Here is a 17,400-nt window from a genome sequence, read left to right on the forward strand (position 1 = left end):
TACTTCCGAAACAACAATTGATTTCAGATTTCGAGGATACGTATCTTTTATACGAATTTTTATTCCATTTGATCGAAATTTTTGTTTACACTTGCTACGCATAACAAACACCAATCTAACTATACGTATGGCTTTGTCCACCTAATTTCTTTTTCATTTAAACCGCATGCAGTATTATTTTTTTCTCTCTTTTTTTTCAATTTATTCGTTAATATACTTTTACATTAGCTGCAACAGAGGTGATCTTATTTTTTTTTGTCATCTTTTCGTGTTATGGTATTGCTTTAGCAAGCATGGAAAAATTTTAAGGATTCATCTATCATTACGATGCATAATATATATATTTTCCTTCTTTTAATTAAAGCTAAGGAAGGTTGGTAAAAGTCATATTGCACAAAAAGAATTATAAGAGACTTTTTAAACATATTGCATACATAACAATCACCAATCTCTACTTCGAATATTCGATGTAAGAATTTGATGTCAAAAAAGTAAGTAGATCCGAAATTCTGAGCAAATTTAATAATATTCTAACGTAACACTCGGGATATTTTGACTTTTTTTTTTTCAATTTTCAATTGAATAGCCTTTTTGGTATTACCATTCATAAAACAAATCCACAGTTAAAACTGATCGATGTATTCGTAAATAAGAAAGGTTTACCTAAGTAAGAAACCAGATTGGATTAAGTAAACAAAAGAAGGAAATTTCCCTGAATATTTTTTAGTTCTCTTAGATTTTTTCGTTCTTTACTTCATTTTAGGGGCAATCTGTATATAACGGCCTTATAATTACAAGATACGTATTTACAGTAAAAAACTTTAATTGGTCATGATCCTATCTAGTGTAATAAAGAGTTGAGTACCGCGTTGCGTAAAGTTATCTGTATTGGCTACGTAGTCGCGTACTTCAGTCATTTTTAGTATCTTGCCGTTTGCAAGTTTCAGTAATTATCAGTCAGTCGAACGTCGAGCGTCGAGCGGGGCCCATTTCTGCCTCTAGTGTATTTATCAATGATCATTTTAGTAGTTACTTTATAATACTACTTAACATTTAGATGTTTTTTTTTTTTTTTTTTTTCATTCTGATAAACTAAATGTATAGCATATATTAGCTAATAATATACGAACAGGGTACGAGCTTAAGAGATACCTATAATGCAAAACAAATTAGTCGATTTGAATACTTGAATTTTAGAAATTGATGAAAGCCTCAATTATCAAAATACGTACGTGTACGCATACGTACACATTACCTACTCGTACAATTGTAATTCATACAATAAAATAATATATATTTTGCTCTAAAATCCTGGAAATCAAATTAAATCCGCCAATACGTATGCATTAACCTTTTCTTGTACGAGTCGAGTACGAGCAAGTGGAGAAACACTTGCTGCGACGAGTTATATATTGTTTTTTTTTTCAAATGTCAACAACAACGAATGGTCGCTTGTATACAAGCGAAAAATAAATTGTAAAAATAAAACAAGAATTGGCTTCGGTGTCAACTTGAATAAATTGCAGCGCTGACTTGGAAAAATTAGAATTGAAAACCTTGAACAGGTAGTTGAGAAGAATCAGGTGTTGTAAATTGAAACTGTTGACCCTGAGCATCGACCTGTGGAGCAATCCTGAGGTCCTCTTCCTCCGAACCAAAGTAATGTTCTATTATATCGAAAGCTTTCTGATATATATCCATATTCTGATGGGACTGCAGGAATTCTATTTTGTCCAAGCCTGAAATAAACGTGACGATCGTTTGTTAATGAAGATGCGAATGGAGCCAGCGATCAACGTAGTTGCGGTTTTATTCTTCATCGTCTTACCGTAACATTCTTCGATTAGAACGGCATATGGGTTTACACCATTGTGTGTACTGGCATCTTGTTCGCCCAATCGAAGAATATTTTCCAAGCCATTCAGCGCGACCTGTACAATCTTGGCATCCATAACTGTTAAAAGGTCGCAAAGTGGAGCGATACAGCCTTGTGTAGCCAAGTATCGAATTTGTTCCGCCGTGCCGCCGCTCGTTGCATTGGTGATTGCCCAAGCAGCTTCTTTACGTGTTTTAAACTCTGCCTTGCCCAAGATATCGATGAGAACTGGGAATATATTGGCTTCAATTACAGCCTGCAACAAAAAACAGACACACCAATGAATTTATTGATTGTGAAAGTGAGAGGCTAGTTGTGGATAATTCGTAACTGGAATGCGAGTAATGTAGTAAATAAAACAACACGAACCTGTATCTGTTGACGATTACCAGCAGTGATATTAGAAATCGTCCAGCAAGCTTCTTTACGTACGGTTTCACGGGGAGAGCTCAAGAGATGTAGAAGACAAGGTAGCGCCGAACAGTTCAGGACTACCTGTGTTTGCACATCGTCACCCGTCACAATGTTGCCAACAGCGCGCAGCGCAGCACTAACAACGTTGTTTTGTTCGTGCATAAGAAGCTCGACTAGACGCCTGCAAACTCCGGCGTCGATAACAGCCTGAATTTTGTCATTTGGCCCATCGCTGAGGTAGGAAAGAGCCCAGCAAGCATCAGCTAGGACGTCACGATCTGTTTGCAAAAGTAGGCGGGCGAGTACTGGGAGGCAAGGAGCAACCTTTGCGAAGGCTGGAGCTGGGTTTTTGCCTCGACATAAATTTGACAATGCCCAAACGGCGTTGCGGGTCATGGATAGACGCGCTGCTTTTGAAAGAAGTTGGAGTAGCGGGACAAGAATGCCGCTGGCAAGGACATGATCCCGACACTCGGGACTGTCACCAGCAATATTGCCTAAGGCCCAAACGGCTTGCTCCTGTACATCCTCATATTCCGAATCCAAAAGTTTTATAAACGTAGGCACAGCTCCTGTCTCTATGACCATTCGCGTCTGTTGGGAAGTACCGCTAGCTATGTTCGTTAACGCCCATGCGGCCTCGAACTGTAGCGTCGCGTTTGTATCGTTTTGGAGGAACTCGACAAATCTTGGAACAATTCCTGTCTGTATAACTTCATCTATAGGTGGATTTGGTTCCCGGGACAGCAATTTTCTGAACTTTTGAGTCGCTGTTAGCTGCTCCTTAGGATCCGTGCTGTACAACGCTTGTATCATCTCTGTTGTTATCACTGGTGGTTGGGGTATAGCAGCTGGCACGGCATACTCGTCTGTTGCGGGAGCTGTGTCCTCGTCTGTAACAACACTAGGGACATTTCGTCGTTTCGATAACTGCTGTTCGCGCTTTTGTTTGCGAAGCTGTACTCCTTCCTCTTCTCTCCGCCGGCGCAATTCGGTGGCGTCAAGCCCGGCATTTTTGTATCGGTATTTGTGCGTTTGACCGGTGGACATCTGAAAATTGAAGTTAAGGGGCAAGTAACAACTTGATCAAAAGAATCGAAGATGATTTGTATTTGTTTAAATTCATTAATAGGTAATAATAGTCGATATAATTGAAATTTCCATCCATTACGTGAACGAACATACCATGGGTAGTTACAGAAGTATTACAATTAGATTTTACACTCAATCTTAGGAGGATCTTTTCTTTCTAATTACGCTTCCAACAAGGTCTGTATATTATGGTTCTGTTTAACCTTTGTATTACAGGATTCACAGGCTAGTCTATATGACGGTATGAAACAACGATGCGAGTAAAAATATATGAAGGTACAGGTTTTGAGATTGAAGAATTCCTACAAATAGCTTTTGTGGTATGATCGGAGCTAAATATACACGTTTATATTGGCGCAATTGACGTTACGTGAAAAAGACGGAAAAAATGGAACATGTCTCGCATAGTCATAGTTATATAGTACAGATTCGATTATAATTTATAGTGCAACTTTGATGCTATTTAAAGATTTTTTGGTCAAATGGGGGGTATAATTGAACTGGAGAGGTCGAGGGGAATAAGTGACGTTAAGAAGCATCGTGACTCGAAATCGTGGATATTTCACTCGTGGCGAACGTCATATTTTCAATCGGGGTATTAGTCATGCCAACGATATTTTCGGGTTATTTGTGGAATTGTGATGGACATTTTAGCAAGGCTAAAAGACCAGCGGTAGTTGACGTTTAGTTCTCGAATTTTCTCGACGGTTTATTTTATCCGCAATAGTATTCTTGCAATGGTCGTTTCCCGGGGGTCTGTCGGTATGCGAAAATGAAAAAATCTTTTTACTTACGGTGGTTAGTTGACTCAGTTGTATCGCTATCTGTGAAATATCATAAGAATAATTCGTCACTACCGCACTTTTGGCTGCGCGAGGCGAACGAAAAGCCTTGGCGTGATGTGCAAGATATGCCGCAAGGTATCACGGGTTTGATTTCTGATAGGCCGATTCAAATCACCATTTCACTTCAGTTCTCTTCGGCCTGCTGCCTGTCTTCTTGCGCACACAAATGCCTATTTATACCATACATAGGTAGGTAGGTAGGTCGCAGGCATCACAAGTACGGTCGTGGCCGAGGAAAGACGTTCCTCCAATCAGGGTCTCAAATAGCTCAAAACCCAACGGCAAGGGCCAATCAAAACTCGCCAAAATACTACTCCGAACCTGCTGAAGCTGGTCACAAAATGGCGCAACGCCCATGACGTTTTATATCCTACGGGAAATAACGAGAACGAGTATTTTACATATTTATCGGTTTCCTGCATATTTGCCTGGAAATATTCTATCACTGATACATGCCGAAATTCCTGCTCTACTAGGCTAATAAAGAAAATTTGTTAAAATTATGATGCAAATGTTCGACATATCGAGAACCGCTTCTCGTAGTGCTTCGAGTTTGTCGTTCGACTCGGTCGTTACTCGTTAAACCGAGACACGGTGATCATGGCTTGGATCGCAGACTGTGGCGATTTTTTAGAATTCCAGGTACTTGTGAATAAAAATTTTTAACTATATGCGAACTATTCTTTAATTGTTAGCAAAGTAACTGTCCTTTGATCGTTAGAATATTTTCCTTATCTTTCGAGTCACGATCGACATCGATTCATTCGTACCGGCAAATCGCTAACCCTGTTGAAGGTTATCTTGTGTTGAAAAAGAAAAGAAAAACGTTGTTGAACAAGTATTTTCGGTTATTGAAATTATACTCCAACAATTATTGGAGTATCAGTATTTCACAACGTCAACCCAATCGTAAATACAGTTGAAGAAACATGTAGAAACCAAAGTGGATGAGACCCAGTTTTTGATTTAATCTATTTTCAATTTTTTTTATGACTTTGTGTGCCTTTTTGAAATACGATGGTATTAATTACTTTCAGGATAACCTGAAGAAAATGAGACTTTTAGATGACAAAATAATTTATACATTGAACACTGCGATACCCACCGATTCGTTCAAAGGCCAGGTGAATGCGACCGCAAAGTGTAAGGATCTGTTTCAACAAATTCAAACAGGTCACGCACAGAGAGAAGTTGCGATTCAGACGTGCATAAATGCTACCAAAGATCGTGTCAAAAGTTTGAAGGAACAGAGGGATTCTGGAAAAGACGATCCTGAGCTATTAAAATCTCTGAGAAAAGAACAAAATAAGTTACGTTTACTTCAGACTGAACTGAATGTAGAAGACGTTGTTAAACAACAAACAACCCGGGTTTATAGTGAACGATGCCGTTCATATTATAAACCACCTAGTAAACAATTGTGAAAAAATTTTTATCCGGACATTATTTTTACGACAAGTAGTTGTTTTATACAATGTCGTTATACTGTCAGTCATGTGTATAAACTAGAAATTTTTTTTGACCTCTGGTGTTTTAACAGAGGTCGTATAATCAATGTTTAATTGAGTAAAACAACGTTACTGTCAGATTACAAGTGTTATTTGATCTAAATGTTATCATTTCTTTCTATTTACACCCTTTATAAACATATCGATGACTTATGAATGAATATCACACCTTCAATGAAAGTGCTGACTTTGTAAATAAATACCTGTAATAAAACTTATGTCCTGCAACCTATAGAATGCAATATTTACAATCAAATAAATTTGTGATTCACTAAAATCAGCATGATCGGACGATCAAGAATTAGTAGCTGAAGTCAGCACTCTATTTTCGTTATTGTTTATTCTAATTCAAAATGTAGATTTTCTGTACAAGCATATTATAAAGGTAGAATTCTTTTAACAATGATCAGAGATCAACAAACTTATTTAATACTATAATTTGTACAGGATACCCAAACATATAACATGCAAATTTTTCGACCAAACTAGGAAGCTTGGCTTAAAATGATCTAATCATCACAAATAATGTACGCTCATCTTAAAACGTGAGCAATAGCTAATTGTCAACCTTGGTTAACAATTGTGAATTATAATAATCAAACACTCTAAATTCCACTTGTAGATTTCTACTATGACGAACACAAATTTTTCATCAATATAATTTCTAAATAACTTGCTACAATTTAATAAACATGACATGACACTTTTTCCTTTTCAGTAAAATCAGAAACAGTTCCACTCTGCAGAAAAATTCAAATTCCACGTGGGATAATGCATAAAAAAATATAGTTGTATATTTTACAGAAAAAAAAAATAATTCATCTCCAATATTAGAAAGAAGGAGAAAAAACGCCAATCGCTTTGCACAGTGATATAAATAACATTGAATAATCTACTTAATTGATACAAGCAGTGGTTATTTCTTATCTTCTGCAAGTGCCTCCTTCTTTAGACTTTCCTGATATTCGGCATTCATTCTATTGTGCCAGTCAATGTTCCACTGTTCGACAGACTCCCCTCGTTCAGCCTTCATTTTTCCCCAGTACACAGAGATATAGCAACCAATGAGCGTAGCGATCATCATGTACGTGCAAGCTTTTATCCTGAATTTGTTTTGGGCTTTGTCCAACTTTTCATACCTGTACGAGCAAAGGAATATTTTTCGGTGAAAAGCGAAAGGCTTATTTTTCTAATCGTTGTTCATACAAAATTGGACCTTGCGTAGAAATGCAAGATGCTCACGTCATTTTCTCAGGTACTTCGTCAACGCTTTTGTAGTACTTTAACCACACAAGCATTCTCCTATCACGTTTTGTCGGCGTTACCCATCTTGTACCTGAAAAATAAACCAAACTCCATGTCAGATTGAACACGTACAATGTTGAAAAAAAAAAACATACCAGGCAAATTTTAATAGACCAAGGATCTTCTCACGCACCAAAGACATTTGAATCAATAGGAGTTTCTTTCGGCGTAGAATTCTGAGTAGCGTTGGTGGTAGATTCTGAATTTGTCGTAGCTGCGTTAGTCGACTTAGAGTCTCGTAAAGTTGGATAAGTGGCAATTAATCTGCCGCGTTGAGCCTGGCAGACCCGATTGATCAACCGCAGGGAGTACATGTTTAAAATCCTGAAAAACCATTAATTATCAAAGTGTAAGACGCTGCGTCAAGTTCTAGGTTAATCCCAAATTGTTAACGAATATCCGTCATAGGTTACTGCCAGTGTTTATTCGTCACTGAGAATCGAACGTCAATAAAATTTTATTATAGTTATGTATCAACTTTTATTGTGCGCAATGTCCGTCGTTTACATAACCTTCTTGCATCAAGTTGACATAACGTAATTTATTTATTAACAATTCGCCACATAGGCCGAATTTCGCGCAATTTGAAGCAACGATTCGAACCTATCGATGAATTAATGACACTGTTGTTTTGACAGATCCGAGGGACGGTAAATTACTCCGAATCTCTGGGACGCAATGATATTCGAAAATCGAAAGCCTCGACCTTTTACTCACCGCTGATAAAAACTTGACTACTTATATCCACATCTGCGATGCCAAACTAAACTCTGAGAACAGTTGGAACGGTTTCCGCTACGCGATACAGTATTCAAGGATTATATAGCTATGCTTTGCTGTCACGCAGATTATTCGTTGAGGACATCTATCGTCGCATAGAAAATGCGTACTGACTCTACGGACATTTGGTCCAGCTATTATATGCCCGAGAGTCACGGAGTAATTGCATGTACTGCATACAGCTCGTGAGAAGTGGCTGGGCAACGTGACTTCGGACTCGTAGATGGCTCACCGCGGTTTATATTATGCTCGAGGGGTAAAAATGAGAAGAATCAAACACGGGAACGTACATACATGTCGTCTTGCACGATGCGCCGAGTCTTTTATTTACACGCGGGTTCTTTGATCTCGGGAGTTTCGAGCAACTCATTCTTTTCCTCGAAACACATTCGAGCCTTGCTCCAATTTTCTGTAGCCGATAAAATTTAATGCTTTGCATTAACCTGCAACGTAATCATAATATTATGTTCATATTTCGATTAGTAGTAAGGGATGGCAATCGTGACAATGATTTGACAGTTGTCTTGTGGTATTTAATTCATTGATCAGGCATTATCGCCGCAGAATAGCGCTAGTCTTTTAATTATGAGATTGTACAGCAATTTGCAGGAAACCGACACGCGATATGATTATGATCGTTATTGTTGTAAATAATACAGAGATCCTTTATTATCTGCCGATATTTTTAATGCTATCTAGCATCTCTGATAGGTGGTTCCGGGTGTCCGAATTTTCATTCTTATACGACATTTTACAGAGAGAAACCTTTTGTATTATATGAATGCTTGCAGCGTTATTCACGGTCATTTTTGGAATTAATGCGTACACACGTGCGTGTGTGTGCATGAATGAAAAACGTAAATTCCATGCGTACGAATGCTGGAAACGTCAACAGAACAGCTGTTTGTGATACGATTTTTTGTAAATTACTAATTAGGCCGGTTTCCAGCAGTCAGGATGCAGGTAAGTAAAAGATAAAGTTACATCGCGAATCCCGGAATATTTATACATTTGGTAATGCGGTTTTACTAAACCTTTGGAAACGTAACCGAAAACTAACCTCTTCTTTTTTATTAAATTCAAATTAGGAACAGGATATTCCGATTGATATAAATTCAGGTAAACTGTTAGAATGGTTGATAAACAGACGTCACTGTACCAGGGATTGGCAGGCAAACATTATCGCCATCAGAGAAAAAATTAATAATGCCATTCAGGACATGCCTGTACACGAAGGAATCGCTCAGCTACTCTCTGGCACATGTGAGTATGCCTACACTATATTAAATCTTCTAGATTCATTTACTAAGTTCATTGTATGATGAAGCAATTCTTTGTTTTCTGCTTCTTATTTCCGCATTTTTTTTTTTTTTTTGCAGATATCAATTATTTTCATTGCAAGAAGATAATAGAGATTTTAAAAGAGACTGAGGTTGACTCCAAAAATTTATTTGGTCGTTACGGTTCGAAGAGGATGAAAGATTGGCAAGAGATCGTTCGACTTTATGAAAAAGATAATATGTACCTTGCGGAAGCTGCTCAAATGTTGATGAGAAATATCAATTTCGAAGTACCAAGCTTCAAAAAGCAGATTCAGAAGTTGGAACAAACGCAGAACGTAATTAACCAGTTACCTGTTTTTTACCAAAGCAATTCAGAGATTTATATCTTTCAAGCAATTGTAATCGTGCTCACCTCAATCAATGTTTCTTCCACAGGATTTAGAGAAAAAGGAGACAGAGTATAAAAAGTCAGAAAATATAGCTCGAACAGAGTTTAGCACACTTTGCAAGCAGCTGGGAATACCTGGGCAAAAAATAAAGAAGGAACTAGTTGAGAGAGTATCGGAATTGCCCGAGATTTACAACAGATTAGTGGAAAAAGCAAAATCCATCGACAACGTTGTCGAATTTTATAGTTCGTTTGTGGAATTCACTTTGGGAAGGCAGCACGACGGTGGTTGCGTTCCGATGGTTAAATACGTAATCGGTAAGCAAGCTTCGAGCTGCATTGAAGAATTAATTTCACCTTGATATATCGGTCGACGCTAAGTTATTTTTATTTTTTAATTCCAGATAAGGGTAACACGACAACTTATGAATGGACGTACGGAGAAGCTCCCTTATCTGTTGTCGAAACTGCATTGAACGTCAATTTTGACGACGACGAAGAGGAGGAAGCTAAAGAACATGGCGAGGTAAAGAATAAATCTCCAAAAACTTATCGTGCACGATTTGTCGGATTTTTATATTTATCATTTGTCAATTTTTTGCCACAGATTGACTTTGGAAATGAGCCGAAGGAAGAAATTGACTTTGGTCAACTGGACGGTGAAGGGGAAATCGATTTCGGTGCGAGGGGTGACATAGACTGGGGTAACATCGAGTCTGTCGACGGTACCGCGGAAGAAATCGATTTTAACATATCTCTAGAGGAATCTGGGATTGTTGTAGAAGCTGCTGGTCTTGATGGTGGAATCGCGACTGGGACTGAGGCTTTGACGGTTCTTGACAATCCGTCGACTAGAAACGACTTTATAGACCAGTTATTAGAGGTATTGACAGAGTCCATACTTTAATTTTTCAACCTCTTTCATATTGACATGAATTTTCATAGACCTCTACCGTCAACTTTTCAGCTCGAATCTTTTCTAAAACTTCGATTGTACGAGTTTCAAGGAGACAATAGAAACAATGTACTCAGCATGAGCCAAATGCAGCAAGCATCTCCTATCCTTCAACTCGCCACACCCGATAGCACTAAAAGCATGCTTGACCATGTACAGGTCCTCATCACTGAGGTCCTGGATAGCAGAGTGCAGCATTTGCACAACATAAAGCATTCGCCCAGGTAATAATATAGATATATATATAATAATAATACAATAGCTTTTCTTGTCGAAGCGGGATTTTGACTCTAGGAGAAAATTTTGCCCGCAGATTAGTAACGAACCAAATATTCTCGATAAGGATACGTTGTTTTTTTTTCACAGGTACGTAGATCTTCTCGCCGCGTCGCTGAGACAGAAATTAAAGATGGCTGAGAAAATGGTTTCGCTACAAAAATTAACTAGTCAAAGGCGAGAAGATATCATAAATCAAGCTCTGGCACTTCAACCAATGTTGAAAATGGTTATTCGACGAACCAAGGAACTGCAGACAGAGGTTATTGCTGTTTTTTATGTACAAAGAAAAATATATATATATATATATATATACTCTCTCTCATCCTCACCAGTAACTTATTACCTAATGCAATTACATTTTCATTTACAGATAGAACAAGATATATCGAAAAAGTACAAGAACAGGATTGTACATTTGACTGGTGGTGTAAATAACCTTCAATAAAAAGTAGCTTTCTTGCCATCATAAGCTACGCAGACTTTGAGAAGACACTTATTTTTGGGCTGAGGGTTTTTATTGTTTTCGTTGGTTTTTTTTTTATGTTACTTTATTTTATTTTATTTTATTTTATTTCATTTTATTTTATTTCGTTTCAAATAATTTATCAATCAAGATTTGCGCTCACAATCAGATTCACACGCTGTAAAACGTCGGCGATAATCAACAGCGTTTATCCGCTAGTGTAGTATTTTTTAACAACACACTCCCACACACACAGAATCATTTATACATGTATAATATTACTCGTGTGTACGTATCGAAATGAATATTTTTCCCAATCGTATATGCGTCCCATGTTATCTTATCGATCATACGAAGAAACATCCCATCACAAAATCGCATCTGCAAAGAATTTTTCTTTTTTTTTTTTTCTTCCAAGTGCTTTTATGGGGTTTGTTCGCTTGTTCGTTAACGAACAATTATAAGTATATCGAAATTCTTCCAATCGTTTCCCTACGATAACATCGTGCCCTATTTATATGGCTATCGCGTTTACCCCTGAGACATACGGCTAGTTAGTGGAAGCACCTTTCCATCCCCCCTTTTTCATCTCCCGTAGCGAAAAGAACCTAAAAGTTTCCAACCCCCGTTAGGGTGAGTTCATGCATATGAATTAAGGGGCGCAACCTCTTGACGAAGAAACGCGCAGGTGAAATTATCCATCGCAAAAACGTGGACTGACAACAAACCGTTCAATTACGCTCGGTTTTCTTTGCAGAATCAGGGGATGAGAGATAGAATTAGGGGTAGAAGGGTATAAAAAACGGATCCACCTTCTCACGCAACGGTACATTTCATTCGGTGCTATGGGAATAATGCAAAGATTTCATTTATCAATGTTTGAAAGAACGAACGAATCAATTTTACAAATTAACAATTACAACCTTAAGAGAAAGTCTTATATGTATATACATATATGTATGTGTATAGGTTTGATTAGGTTTAATTAGTCTTAAATAGTCTTAAATTGAATAGGTTCGTTAAATTCCATATTTGTAGTTCAACTTTACATAACCATAAATAAATTTTGCACCAGCCTCCAGGCGGAAGACGTGCACATGGCTTTGGTAGTTGGGCAAGGATACCGACGCAGACATTCCGCCAAGGCACGATCGCATTCGCACAAACGTTGGGCACACGATCCAGACCCTCCCCACTCCCCGTGCTCGACGGCTGTAATAAGACGACGATGGCTAATTTATGCAATTTGCAAGCGATTGCCGACCGCGGCTTTGTTCTTTTCATCGTCCGACGTAGACTCACCGCATATCGGTTTATAGCCGCGATAGCATTTCCAGTAGTAAGGAACGAAGTACTCCAAGAACATCGGGCAGTCGGTTGCCTCGTAGCACCAATCGTGCATCTTACAACATCTGTGGATAAGAGAATTTTTTTTATTTTATGTCACATTCACCCGTTTCTTTTTTTTTTCATTTATCTTTCGAAGGTGAGAAGCAGAAAATTCAACGTATCTATATTGCTGTCGCGTATCACATTTCACCTCAGGCATGAAGCTTGTTAGTGGAAGCATCGTCCCTTCTCTCTTTAATCACGTCCCCCGCACGGTCGAGAAGCGAAAAGTTTCTCACAGTTTTTGACGAGAAAAACGTGCGGGCTGCAGATTTTCTAACGCTAGTAATACCGTAGGTACCGATTATACTAATTCGAAAAATTTTTTTTAGCCTTGCGAGTATTTATCTTGATCGCCTAATTTTCAAACCGTTTCAGAACGAACAGTTTCCTCAATATCTATGCAGAAGTAAAAAGTATAGACTCGAGGTGAAATGTACTCGAAAGAGAAAATCGAGGAGTGTTTATTTCCTCGTAGACTCACCTGTCAATACCGTCTATGGAAAATCCTGATCCTAAAAAACCGCAGTAACATCCGTATCCCTTGTAAGCAAGGGGGTTACACCCGGTTGCACAAAATACCATGTTGTAGAGGTGCACCACGCCCCGCTTTGATCTTCTTAACCGGGACGAATTGTTTTCAGCTTCGGAATCGAGTCTGAGAATATCGGTTTTCGTAATTTTATACATCGAGGCCTAAAGGACGAACGGGCCCGAGAACATCGGAATTGGATTGAAAATAAACAAGACACCAGAGTTTAATCATTTTGAACATACAATTGTAATTAGAAACCTTTTCTCGAGTTGTTCATCGTGAAAATTTTAAATTGCTGATTCAATACGGCGGACAAGGAAAAGCGACAATAGGGAAAATTTTGAAAAAATTCTGTAAAGTATTTCGGTGTGTATTAAGCTTGTGTAAAAATTGGCATTCGAATTTTCGTGGTAGATTGGTATGGAATTCATTTTTTCGTGGAAGAGTACGAGTTTCGACCATTTGTTTACATGCGCTGTTTTTTCAATAGATAAATAAATAAATTTTGTATTTTTTTAAACTTGGCAATATTTCAGAGACCATGTGGAACCAAAAAACTTGGCCGTTATTACCAAAAAAAGTAGTTTAATGGATAGAAAGCTGTAGGAAAAAAAGTGGGACGCTGGGCTCATATGAATATCGCTAGAAGAACTACATCAGTGAATTGTATCCCTTGTTTGTAAAATCCCAATGTACCAGTGCGATAAATCGAAATCGAAATCGAGGGCGAATCAAAGGGTTAACTCTCGTTCAGATTTTTACTCGACGGTATTTTTTCTCCTTTTCCAAAGCGTTAATCAGCAACACTCTTATCGGACACGGCGACCACGTCTGTTTGAAATTTCCATCCTCCGTGAGGTCCCCATTTTTCCACTAACCCGGGAACACGGCTGCCACCCAGCCATCTGACGAATGCGCTTGTATTTTTTACTCACTCGGTCTCCGTTTTATTCGAGACGTTTCTTGATGCCGGGGCACTTTGTGTCTGCCAGGAAAAACGCGCGTGACGCTCCTTCGCGGCGTGAGTGGTTGCCGAGGACGTGCCCCATGGGTCACCCCCGTACCCCAGGTACACCGATTCCGACGATCCTGCAGGGCCGAATCCGGGCGGCCAGGAATACGCCCGTCTCACCGGGACACAGGGGTCCACCCCTGAAACGATGAAACAGCAACGAACCTTCGATAATTTCCTCGAATAAGCAAAGTTCTCTTTTCGAAGGTTAAAAATAAAGAATAAGAATTTTTGTCTCTTCAAGCACTGCGTGTTGTGAGAATGTATTGTTAACAACGGGGAAAATTAAGAAAGGACTGAGAGAATCAATGGGTTCTCTGTGCGAATTGAGCGAACGCCGAGCGAAAGAAATCTCACAAAACGAGGAATATTTTAGAAAGAAAGTGGATGTATTTGGTCACGAAGTTCGATTTTTAAAGTCTAGAGACTGACTGTTTTTACAATAATATTTGTTGACCAGCAACCCTATTCATTTTAAGACGTATGAAAGCTTTTAGTTTAAGATGCCTACTAGATCATTAGAAAGACGATAACACGGGTGATTGATGATTTCACCCTTTATAACAGTATTGTGTAGATGATATGTTAACCCTTTTTGAATTCTTGCTTCTGATGAGAAGCCACGCAAAACGGGCAAAGCCGTCTAATAAATGATATGAATTGTTGAAAATTTTTAAAAATAATGATGTTTTCTCTAATCGTTTTATCACGCAATGAAAGAATTGTTCCATTCAAAGCTTACGAGTACGAAAGAACAGCGTTTGAACGATATTTGGTAAAATTTTCAGGAAAGCATTTGGAAATTTAGTCGTTGAGAAGTCGTTTTCGGAAACCCAGTTTTTTTGCGGTGGACACGATAACTCGTGCTAGCTTTGTTTCAAATCAAAAAATCAAATATTCTCCGATAATTGAAATTTTAATTTTTCATAGAATTTTAGGCAAAATTATTGAAAACTTATTGCCTTGTAAAATAATTTGTGATCGAAGAAATCGAAAAGCCTTCGTTCGATCACTAGCTATACTCACCTATTAACAGAAAATATTTGATTTTTTGATTTCAGATAAAGCTAGCGTGAGTCATCGTGTCCAACGCAAAAATACCCTGTTTACAAAAATCAGTTCTCAACAATTATATTTTCCAAATTTCTGGCATGAAAATTTTATGAAATGTTGTTCCTATGCTGTTCTTTCGTATGCTTAAAGTTTGAATGAAACAATTCTTTTATTATGTTAAAAAAAAATAAAATAATTACAGACGATATGCTTTTTTTAACCTTTGAAACCCGCGTTGGAAGAAGAAAGTGAGCGGGGAAAAAAACGAGTTCTTTCCGCGTATAACTTTTACCCCGCAGCCAAGGGTCAAGAGTTTCTGTTTGGCACAACTGCACTTGTGAAAATAAAAAAATCAACTAAATACGAGTAATAGTAAGTGGCGCACAGGTTGTTGTTCCAGCTTGTCGTGAATTGCCCGTGAGAATCGTTCCTTTTGTGTTTTTCTTGTTGTTTTTTGTTTGTTCTTTTTTTTTTCCGCCTGCACTTGTTTTATTTTCCTTTACTCGGTTTCTCTCTTACCCTCGTTCCTTAACTCCCGCAGGGAGAATCGACCGGAGGAATGCCGCGATAATGTCGCTGCTTGTTTATATAACGGGTTGACACATCCCCCGAGTACGAAGGAAATTGTTTACAGCGTGAATCGCTGTAATAACACTGATAGTTAAACTGATAATAAAAATAAATATAAATCAGCCAGTCGTTGCGTTTACGAAATTTTCTCAAGCAGAACACATTTCGAGGAGTACCCGCGCAATTAGGCAAGGTCTTTAGGGTCGTGTCGCGTAATAAATGTCCAGCGAATTTCTCTCTCAACGCTCTCTGAATCATTCGCAAAATTAAAGGATAACAGCCGGGATACTGGAAATTTTAATTATTGAAGAAAGCTCCGAGCGCTAATCAGCCCATCAAATTACTGGAATTTCGGAGCATATTTTTAACACCGTCCTATGTATTAAAAGTATAAAGTCAAAAGAAAAACTTCCTTTCATCCGATACTCGATGCTGCGAGTCTTTATTCGATCGGCAAACTTCCGGGTATTCGAAATCCACTCAGAGTTCCAATAACGTATACTTTGACAGATATACATATGTACTCTGGTGTATATGTATAACATATGTATGTAACATGGGACTCTGCGCTTCTAGCTTTACATTCGAGTTTCCAACGTGAAAATCCCTTCGGGGAATCGTGACTCGGTCTAACTTTCATACATCTTCAAAGGCTGTTAAGTGTGCTTTGCTGATATTCACTCGGTAAAGAAATTCCACGATTTTACTCTCTGCCTATGAATTAAGCTCGGAAATCGCACAACCCTTTTCGCTATATGATATCAGGAACCAGCGGCTGTAACACCTGCGTGTCATCTATGTTCCCAGCCAGCTGTAACGAAGCTTGTATCGCAACTTGGCCGGAATAGCGGTCAGCGCGTAGAGTAATTAGCGGTAACCGTATACTTGGTCACGGTCATTGTCACGTCCGAATCGGGTATTAAGATCTCTGGAAGTGCGCGAATCGTGCGAGATTTCGCGATTCGTTTCTGAAATGGTGCGTAAGCTGCAAGGTAAAACGGTGCTAACGAGAATTTAAAAAAAAAGGAAAAGAAAAAGGATCAAGTCTCAATTCGCAATCACTGCTGAAATTACAACAACGGTACGATGCTCGATTTATACTCGAAACCGCCGTTTCGGGTTGGTATTTGTTGCAATAGTTGTTACGGATTTCGGATCCGCAGTCTACTTGCCGGACAAACAACGGTCTTTCTTTCTAATTTCAGGAAATTCCTAATTAACGCGGTACGAAAGCAGCAAGGCGACCACGAACCGCCGCACGGGTATTTAATCTTACAAGTAGGCGTATCGGATCCGAAAGACCGGAGTCTGCTTCGTCGGATTCAATCGCCAAGCACGGAAAATTCGGAAAACAAGCAACGGGGAAAAATGTCGAGGCTGCAACCGCATCACTTTATTTTCCACAGCGCGAAACGAGCGAAAGGAAATTTGAAACGTGCTGATTTCGTGTAAAAATTTTCTCCTCGCGAAACTTTTCCCAACCGAGTCATCGTTCAGGGCGGATGAATGGCTCGTTGAGAAACTGGAACTACTATTGACAATATCGAAAGTTTGACGGAGGATCGATCTTTTTTGAATCAAAGATTTGCCTTTTGTCTTTTTCTTAAGAAAATTCGCAGGCTCTTGTTTGTAATTGACAGTCAGCCAGTAAGT

General features: G+C 38.6%; 5 protein-coding genes across 5 annotated transcripts in view; 2 read left to right on the forward strand and 3 right to left on the reverse strand.

The window, feature by feature from the left end:
* Positions 1-503: 503 nt before the first annotated feature.
* On the reverse strand, positions 504-4,372 carry Kap-alpha1 (karyopherin alpha1). The gene is made up of 4 exons (XM_046637291.2): positions 4,177-4,372; positions 2,246-3,340; positions 1,829-2,132; positions 504-1,739 (listed from the first exon to the last, which is right to left on the reverse strand). Exons 2-4 carry the CDS (start codon positions 3,338-3,340, stop codon positions 1,543-1,545), a joined length of 1,596 nt encoding a protein of 531 aa, XP_046493247.1. The 5' UTR covers positions 4,177-4,372; the 3' UTR covers positions 504-1,542.
* A 203-nt stretch (positions 4,373-4,575) lies between these two features.
* On the forward strand, positions 4,576-6,532 carry Ccdc58 (Coiled-coil domain-containing 58). The gene is made up of 2 exons (XM_046637309.2): positions 4,576-4,869; positions 5,265-6,532. Exons 1-2 carry the CDS (start codon positions 4,828-4,830, stop codon positions 5,649-5,651), a joined length of 429 nt encoding a protein of 142 aa, XP_046493265.1. The 5' UTR covers positions 4,576-4,827; the 3' UTR covers positions 5,652-6,532.
* Positions 6,057-7,354, reverse strand: LOC124224974 (UPF0389 protein CG9231). Its single transcript, XM_046637307.2, has 3 exons — positions 7,174-7,354; positions 6,978-7,071; positions 6,057-6,874 (listed from the first exon to the last, which is right to left on the reverse strand). Exons 1-3 carry the CDS (start codon positions 7,352-7,354, stop codon positions 6,652-6,654), a joined length of 498 nt encoding a protein of 165 aa, XP_046493263.1. The 3' UTR covers positions 6,057-6,651.
* A 1,174-nt stretch (positions 7,355-8,528) lies between these two features.
* On the forward strand, positions 8,529-11,215 carry LOC124224968 (CDK5 regulatory subunit-associated protein 3). The gene is made up of 9 exons (XM_046637293.2): positions 8,529-8,783; positions 8,909-9,083; positions 9,200-9,438; positions 9,539-9,809; positions 9,896-10,017; positions 10,099-10,374; positions 10,459-10,670; positions 10,813-10,984; positions 11,096-11,215. The coding sequence occupies exons 1-9, from the start codon at positions 8,778-8,780 to the stop codon at positions 11,168-11,170; spliced, it is 1,548 nt and encodes a 515-aa protein (XP_046493249.1). The 5' UTR covers positions 8,529-8,777; the 3' UTR covers positions 11,171-11,215.
* Positions 11,216-11,975: 760 nt separating this feature from the next.
* Positions 11,976-17,400, reverse strand: part of LOC124224972 (phospholipase A2 A2-actitoxin-Ucs2a) — a 33,232-nt gene continuing 27,807 nt past the window's right edge. Inside the window, exons 2-5 of the mRNA XM_046637304.2 lie at positions 14,048-14,264; positions 13,062-13,235; positions 12,491-12,600; positions 11,976-12,400 (exon numbers count right to left, since the gene is read on the reverse strand). Coding sequence (XP_046493260.1) covers positions 12,234-12,400; positions 12,491-12,600; positions 13,062-13,235; positions 14,048-14,264 — 668 coding nt within the window. The 3' untranslated portion in view covers positions 11,976-12,233. The remainder of the gene's footprint in view (positions 12,401-12,490; positions 12,601-13,061; positions 13,236-14,047; positions 14,265-17,400) is intronic.

Source organism: Neodiprion pinetum, chromosome 1, assembly GCF_021155775.2.
Source record: "Neodiprion pinetum isolate iyNeoPine1 chromosome 1, iyNeoPine1.2, whole genome shotgun sequence".
Taxonomy (NCBI): domain Eukaryota; kingdom Metazoa; phylum Arthropoda; class Insecta; order Hymenoptera; family Diprionidae; genus Neodiprion; species Neodiprion pinetum.